An 8179-nucleotide genomic window follows, 5' to 3' on the forward strand; every position below is an offset into this window, starting at 1 on the left:
TACCTAATTATCCAAGCATGACGACATCCGTGCCCGTTTCCGCGCCCTGCCGCAAGAGACCCAATGCATCACCCCGCATGCTTCCCACTGCACAGTGCCCAGTAGTCTAGCGTAATCGAATGGCTCTCCTCTTGCGTATCATATAAATCAATCGAGTAATCTTGCTCTTGGAACCAACTCTCCTGAACAAAGCAAAGCCTTTTCAGAAAAAAATAACAAACCACAACAGCAGAGAATCTCCAGACATGGCACCTCGCTGCTTCATTGTTCGTCACGGCGAAACCGAATGGTCCCTCAATGGCCGCCACACGGGAGTGTCAGATCTGCCCCTCACGACCAACGGCGAGAAACGAATCAAAGCCACGGGCAAAGCACTGGTCGGCAATGATCGATTGATCGTGCCGAAGAATCTAGTCCATGTGTAAGAGGATCAATTCCACAGAGTCTTCTTTGCAAAGGACCCGGTGTCTGATGTTCGTTGCCATGAATATGTTACAGCTACGTTTCCCCGCGGAAACGTGCGCAAAGAACGCTCGAGTTGATGGAGATTGGTTGTCGTGAGAGACTGCCCTGGAATGAGCAACGCAATGCCGCAGAGCCAATTCGAACAGAAGCCACAGTGGAAGTGGCCGAGGCGGTTCGCGAGTGGGACTACGGCGACTATGAGGGATTGACCAGTGCGCAGATCAAATCGATGAGGGAGGAGCAAGGGCTACCTCCGTGGAATATTTGGACCGATGGGTGCCCGGGTGGAGAGTAAGTTTCGAAAATGACAATCTTGCATTTGTGCTCATGGGAGTGAACTGCAAAAAAAAAATACCATCACGACTCAGAAAAGATGCCTCAAAGTTGCATCATGTCAGTGTAGGGCACAGAGGATCTAACCCAGTCGACCAGGTCACCTGACGATATTGTCCGCCGCCTTGATGCCGTGATCGCCGAGATCAGAAGCAAGTACCAGCAACCGGCCTTTGACCAGCCCGACAAGCACAAAGGTGACGTTCTGGTGATCGCTCATGGACACATTCTCCGTGCATTCGCCATGCGTTGGGTGGGCAAGCCATTAGATGAGACTTCACTCATTCTGGAAGCCGGTGGTGTGGGCACTTTGAGGTGAGCAAGACCCTTTCAAGTTGGTGCTTCGTCGAGATCATGATTCGGCGACAACGTTCCCATGTGCAGATTTGCAATCTCGATCATTTGGACTTGGCAGGCAAAAAGTACAGTATCGTGCTGACCGAGGCCTTGAAACCGCAGCTATGAACACAAGAACATTCAAGAGCCGGCATTGCTTTTGGGAGGTCAATTTGTAGTCGAGGAGTAGATCAAAATGCCAGCGAAAGGGGAGACCGTCCTTATCGGCAGTCACATGTTTCCGCGCTCGCCAAAGTCGAGTTGCATCGCCAACGTCGTGAGACATGGGAATCTTTTTTTTCCGACTTCGTCAGATAGACTATTTCTGACCTTCCTCTATTCATCCACAAACTAGCGTTAGATCAAATCACAAGCCAAGGCATGTCCGCCGCATCGTCAACAGGACACTTACCCACTTTTCCAGAGTTAGCCATATCCGAAGCACTATCTCATCTCAGAGCTCTCTGTTCAAAAGCTCAAATTCATTCCAAACCCCCCTCCCCCCTCAATCCTCCTCACTGTCTTCCTTCTTAACAATCGCCTCACCTGCCCCCTCTCCACTCCCACTCTTCCCCTTAACCCCTTCCTCCCCCAAAACCTTCGCACTCCCCATAAACAAAGCCCCCATATATCCGCCCAAGAAGCGCATATCCCCCGCCTGAACGGCCGTCATTCGGAGCAAATTCTGCGTATCCGCCAAATTGGCATTTAGTTGCGCCAGTTGCGTCTGGAGCTGCGCGTATTGCCGCGCTTTGGCAGCGGACATGGAGACTGAGCCGCTGGCTGAGCTCGACATGGGTTGATGTTGATGTTGATGGTGGGGATGGGCTTGGGTTTGGTAGTGGCTTTGTTGGAAGGTCGAGGATGTGTTTGGGGGAGCCATCGAGGCGCGTGGGTAGGAGTAGGTTGAGTGGGAGTGGGAGTGGGAGTTGGAGTCGTTGCGGTGGTGGGCGGGGTTAAGTGGCATTGTGGTGGTGGTGGTAATGGTGGTAGACGTTGCGCGGAGATTATGAGCGTTGGTCAAAGTCAGAGGGCACTCAGAGATGTGAAGAAATGGCAGTCTCGGAATAATCGAAGCTCTAGTCCCTTGAGTGACACAGAGATTGTGGTTGAACGTCTGTTGGGAGAGATATCTTGGAACTTTCAGTCTTAGTCGATGTTTACAGTTACGCGGATTGTTTATCACACGTGACGTGTGGGAGACTTTCAGTTTCCAGGTTATCATTTAGACTGATAAGGACTCCCCAGATTCAAGAGCAAAAGAAGAGCAAGCATTTAGCGTCATGCAATTTTGTAAACGAATCAAATACCGTCAAAGTCTATGTGAGTGACAAGGCTGATGTCAGATACAGCATGAATAAGCAAGCGATCATGCGTAGTCCTACCCATTCTATATCATTCCCGTCCAGTACTCGATGGCTGCTACTATGGATTTATCTAGATAGCCAAGGAAGGAGAAACCGTCTCACAAGGGCACAGCTGGGCTGGATTTAGACCGCACCAAGTATGATTGGGGAGCCCATCACTATTTCCTTACGATAGACAGGAATCTTTGCACCAAGGGTGCATCGATGCCAACCACTAGGTAGAGTCGACCAACGACCATAGGCAACTGCCGAGGGAAGTATTTATCAAACTTGGATTCATGGTAGTCGCAAACACAGAAAAGAGAGAATGAATACTCGATTTATACACACCAGACGTCCCCGGTGTGTTCTTGAACAAGAGACCGAGGAAAGACGAGAACTGCGTGAGGTAATGTATAATACAGTCATGCTAATGAGTATAATGGCAGAAAGAGATAGCGAGAGAAGGTGTGCGTGTGTGGGTGAGTCGAGGTCATCTATAAGGTAAAGAGCGACAGTGGTAGTAATTTCCGCGAAGCCAAGAGATTACCACCCAAGCACATTATATCGGTTCGCTGCACTGCCTTGATGCAGGACTTGATAATGATAGCCATTCGCTTTTCGAGTGGGCTGATACCGTCAAGGTTGAGGAAAAAGGGAAATTCGGAGACGGAGGATCGACTGTCCTCGAGGATTGGCCGAGTAACAATAGAGTAGACAGAGATAAGACGGAGGGGAGGAGAAGTGAGAGATTAGTCAAGTACAAACGTTCAATTCCCTCACCCATCCAAACACCTGAGAAAAGCGTAACGACGACCGAACAGAAAGAGGCAAGGAAAGGAAAAAAGAAAGGAAAAAAAGGTGAAACGACCCCAGAAAGCGATGAGCACCCCCTTATGTCCCTCATGTATATGTAAAGAAGCGAACAACTGAGTATTAACCAGTGGCCACAATTCCGAAGCAGGGCTGGAAAGGGCCTCGTCAAAAACAGCACAATGTTTTCCCGTTGAACTGGACCCCGGCGACGATGCAAAATGAAATTCGGAGAAAGCGAAAAACCCGGTCATGATAGAGGTTGCAAGCAAAGGAACAAACCAGAGAATGCGTCCAGGATGTGGCCCAGGATGATGAGGAACGTCCAGAATACAACACGCCGAGTCAGTTACCGACCGCCAGACTTAAAAGGGTTTGGCGAACGAGCTTGCCAGACGGGAGTGTGCATCTGGACGGTACAATAATGGAATATAATGCGCCAAGGACAACAAAAAAGAAAAGCAAACCACTGAATGCGGAAGTTGGGCATTTAACGAACGGGCGCTGCCGGAACAGCCTGGTGGTCCCCGAGACTGATTTGGCTGCTATGTGCAGACGCTTCGGAATCAAGATTCGCGCTCGCACCACTGTCACCACTTTCAGCACTGGCGCTCGCACTTCCGGTCAGACTTTTGTTCATGGGAGGACCCTTGGCGGGAAACGAGTTGCTCACCCCATACTGTTGTTCAAGCTGATGCGGCGCGCCCGGTCCCTGCGCAGAAGGCTGCCGGGAGACAGGCATGCGCATGTTACCAGGTGGCGACGGATGACCGTTGCGAGGATGACCACCGTGAGGTCCCATGGGTTGCTCATGGCCCGTCATCGGACGCGCCATTCGGGATGGGCCAGGGGGACCGGAGGGGCCAGGAAATGGTGCGGCAGGGGACTGGCTGTTTCGTCGACTTTGAGAATACGGCCGCGGAGGGTGGTCGCCCATGTGACTTGCTGTCAGGGAGTTCGCCCGCGAATCGATGCCCATTTGGTTCCGATCAACAGAGCCATATCGGTTGGATGAGTAGCTCATCATCGGGTTGTCCATGAGGGAGTCGTGCAGACCCGGGATTTCTTGCATCACTCGCTCGCTCGTGCGCTTTCGCCCGAAATAGCGACCGAAAGATGATGCCGGTCGACCTTGATTCATTGGGCCCGAAAACAGCTCAGGGTTCTTGCGGATCTGACTGGCGCTGGGCGCCTTGCGGGCGCGTCTTGAGGTGATACTCATCATGTCTACTTGATCCGGGTCGAGATGAGGGATCTGCATATTGTCCATGGGGTCGAAGTAATCCTCGTCCTCTTCATCGAAAGCACCAACGGGCGTCCGGGGAGGGGGGCGGCCCACGTCGACCGGGACCGGGACCAAGACCGGGACCGGGGCTGGGACCGGGTCCTCTTCGCATGCTCATTTCCTGCTCTCGAAGCTGCAACTCGCGCTGGCGCAAAGCCAATTCGCGTTCCCGCAGCGCAATATCGTTGGGAGACGGAGTGCCCTCGGGGAGGACGTTGCCGTTACCGTTCGTCTGAGGCGGCGGCATCCCACCTTCAGCCTCTCCGTCGAAAAGCACCAGATGACTGAACTCCTCCAGACCTTCCAATGATGTGTCACGCAGCATGCCTCGACCGGGCGGTCCCATGGGCATGGGCGCCCCAGGCCCGCGGGGCATCATGCCGGGAGGAGGCGGGCCGCGTCTTTGGCCCGGGGGAGGCATCCCCATGCTGGAGGCGGTCCGGCTCGATCGCATTGCACCGTTCATGGGAGGTCGCTGGGGCGGCACGGCCGAAGACACTCTGGGTGGTGGATGACCAGCGACTGAAGAAGGCGGAGAGTCGTTTGCCCGGGGTCTGGATTGGTTCGTGGAGTTGATATGGTGAAGCATAGAGTAAAGGACTTCAATCCTTGGGACAGACACACTCGATTCGGTGGCCAATTTGATGGGGGACCCCAGGAACGTCTCGATCTCCAGAGGACGGCGGGCTTGGAAATCCTGATACATCATGCTCGGCCCCTCAGATGCGGTCATTTTCTCGATCGTCTTCTCACGGAAATCAGCGGGGAAATCGCAGCCTTGAACTCGAGCCAGCTCCAGGAGTTCATCAATGATGCCGGTCACCAATTGGCGGACGCCGACCTTTTCAAGGAGTTGTGTGTGATTTGGCGTTTCAAAGGCCACACTTGTGGGGTGGAATGCGATGGGACTACATGGGACCTGAATTAGCATGATCTCTATGCTTTGAGGGACGTCTCGATGCTTACCCAATCATCCGCTCAAACTGTTCTTGCCGAATATTCTGCGATACGTGACAGTCGACTTGTCCGGTGTTGAGTGTCATGGCCAGAGCAGCCGCCATGTCGTTTTGGATCGTAGTGGGGATGGCAGATTGCTTGTTTGTCGCGCCGACATGGATCTCGCTGGAGCTCAAGTGCTCGAATTCGCTGGGTCCAGTCTGGGAGATTTCCACATTGGAGACCAAAGAAAGGATGACGTTGGTGGGATACCGTTGCTCCAGGTGAGCCTCAATGCCGAGCGTATTTGTGGTATTGACGAGGATACACGTGTGTTGGGGCGTAACGACGGACTCGATGATGGAGGCCAGATCGTAAATATCAGGCAGGGCCTTGACGCAGAGAATCACATAGTCGTAGGCGTTTTCTCGAGAGGACGCCTCTTCGGGTGTGCGGACCACTGTATGATAGCGCTCACGTCAGCCTACTAGCCACCCCCCCCCCCAAACAAGCGACACAATAGAGGGAATTGCCATCGAAAAAGTGCTGGACTGCGGAGAGATATCTCGAGAAACCGAGGCGACTAGAAATGAAGATAAGAAAAACACGGGGTTGCGATCGACACGTACCATGACGAGGTTTGAACCGCTCGTTCCCGAATGCTTTTGATCTGTGTGTCCCCAAGGCGTAAGCAAAACCGACACTGCGAGAACCCTCACCAGGACTTTTTTTTGCCTGAACATACTTGAATGACACACCATACTGAGCCACCGCTTCAAACCCTGACTTCCACACCAACGTCACGTCGCATGATGTTGTTGCTTGCAATCGCCATGATAGGAACGCGGAGATGGCATTGCCACCCACTACACAGGCTTTTGTTAGTGGACCACCCATAATGATAAACGTGAAAGATGAATTCGGAAGGGAAATGTCACGAGTTGAGCAGAGCCGGGAAGGCCAGAAGCTCCGCTCGCAAGGGTTTTGGGGGAAGGGAAAGATTTGAATGGAGTGGGAGGACAATGATAGAAGATCGCGGTCGAGGAGGCCGGGCGGAGAGCCCTTTCGCAATGGGCGACTCACCAGACAAGATGCGTAGGCGTGGCGGCGGAGGAGGCGCCATGGTGGGAAGAGAGGCAGGAACGTTCAGCGGGGAGGGGAGGGGTGCGAAAGGTCCAGGTTGAGGCGATGATGAGAGGCGCGCGCGCGGCCGCCGATAAGCACCAGATCACCGGTGAGCCAGATTTTCGGGGGGAGGTTCCAAGGCAGCAGAACTAGCGGATGGCTCGATAGGGCGGGCAGACGGCAGACAGCAGATGGCAGGCGGCAGGCGACAAGCGACGGTGGTACCTGTGGGGGGAGGGGGCGAAAAGGGAGGGTACCGTTGGAAGGAAAAATAAAACAGGTCCGGGAAGGTGCAATGGCAGGAGGTTGAGAAAGGAAAGGGAAAGGAGGGAGGAGTGTGGAGGGAAGGGAGAGGGAGTGTCCGAGATGAGAAAGATGACAAAGATGCAAGAGCAAGAGGGCGCGAGTCGATGAGGAGAAGAAGAAGAAGGAGGAGATCACGAAGGAAAGGGTCGAAGGGAAAGAAGCGTCCACAGGAGAGAGAAAACGGAATGAAGGCGAGGTGGAGGAACAGTCGTGGAAGAGGGCCGACAGGCTTGTCGGACGAGTCGAGGATGACTGGCAACTGGTATGGCCGGTTTAGTGCGTGGGTACGGGCGATTTGCAAGCGTTGTCAAGAAGAATCCGCCATATACTGACTGTCGAACGATTCAATCTCACTCTCGTCGCGCTCTTTGCAAAGAGGGATGGGAGAGCGCAGATGAGTTTCAGAAAGAAAGAAAAAGCACCGAGAATTGAAGAAGGGAGGGGAAAAAAAAGAGAAACGGATGTTTGTGGGCGTGGGGATGGAAGCGTCACAAGTCACCAAGCTAAGCTCGCATAGCTTGCTCACTGTCGGGAGATGGTTACAAACAAGGTCGACTTCCTGCAGGCGCCAACACAATCTCGTCGTCGCAATTGAACGGTATTAAGTTGCGAATCAACCTTTACGTGATAGTATACGCTCAGTATTGTTCTCTTCATGAGTTTCTGGTTCCTTCGCGATCAGGTGAAGGTGATCAAGAAGGTGTCAGAGAGATAGCGCTTGTCAGCGTCGCTGGTGGCCGCGTTCAAAGTTGTACTCTGGATGTAGATCTATCATCTCCGGGTCACCGTATGAGGCGTTGCGGTACTTGATCGGGACCCCTTCCAACGTCCAGCCTCAGCCCGAAAACGGACGAGACCGTAGGGGCGACAATTAAGCTGCCAATGCGGCACTGCCTCGGAGCCTCACTGGCTACTCAGTCCTACGGATTAGGCCAGACACGCTGCGATCATAGATCCCCTGGTTGATTGCCCGACGTCTGCGTCGAGTTCAGTGGCAATGGCATTTTGAAGGGGGTGTGTAGGTCGATGCCCTCGATTGCACCGCCTGGTGTCGAATCTGTCGATGACCGGTGTATGTGTCAAAGAGAAGATGGGTTAACTTGACGCGCCCTCATACAAATTACGAAACCTGGCAGCTGGTTGTGTACATGATCATCTCATTCGAGGAAGTCGTCACGTGTAAGCACCGAGAGTACACGGTGTGTTCTGGCTGTTTTGTGGAGAGTTCTAGAGA

The 8179-nt window shown here is 53.2% G+C and overlaps 3 protein-coding genes across 3 annotated transcripts; 1 reads left to right on the forward strand and 2 right to left on the reverse strand.

Moving 5' to 3' along the window:
- Positions 1 to 245: 245 nt before the first annotated feature.
- N7539_004773 (uncharacterized protein) lies at positions 246 to 1324 on the forward strand (the record flags this gene model as incomplete). Its single annotated transcript, XM_056934375.1, has 4 exons — positions 246 to 421; positions 499 to 756; positions 898 to 1113; positions 1258 to 1324. The coding sequence occupies 4 exons, from the start codon at positions 246 to 248 to the stop codon at positions 1322 to 1324; spliced, it is 717 nt and encodes a 238-aa protein (XP_056789569.1).
- A 315-nt stretch (positions 1325 to 1639) lies between these two features.
- N7539_004774 (DASH complex subunit HSK3 family protein) lies at positions 1640 to 2101 on the reverse strand (the record flags this gene model as incomplete). The annotated part of the gene is made up of 1 exon (XM_056934376.1): positions 1640 to 2101. One exon carries the CDS (start codon positions 2099 to 2101, stop codon positions 1640 to 1642), a length of 462 nt encoding a protein of 153 aa, XP_056789570.1.
- A 1682-nt stretch (positions 2102 to 3783) lies between these two features.
- Positions 3784 to 6637, reverse strand: N7539_004775 (ketopantoate reductase family protein; the record flags this gene model as incomplete). The annotated part of the gene is made up of 5 exons (XM_056934377.1): positions 3784 to 4586; positions 4645 to 5486; positions 5545 to 5974; positions 6144 to 6380; positions 6598 to 6637. The coding sequence occupies 5 exons, from the start codon at positions 6635 to 6637 to the stop codon at positions 3784 to 3786; spliced, it is 2352 nt and encodes a 783-aa protein (XP_056789571.1).
- Between the last annotated feature and the right edge of the window lie 1542 nt (positions 6638 to 8179).

Source organism: Penicillium diatomitis (assembly GCF_028827545.1).
Source record: "Penicillium diatomitis strain IBT 30728 chromosome Unknown utg000005l_segment0_segment0, whole genome shotgun sequence".
In the NCBI taxonomy this organism is placed as follows: domain Eukaryota; kingdom Fungi; phylum Ascomycota; class Eurotiomycetes; order Eurotiales; family Aspergillaceae; genus Penicillium; species Penicillium diatomitis.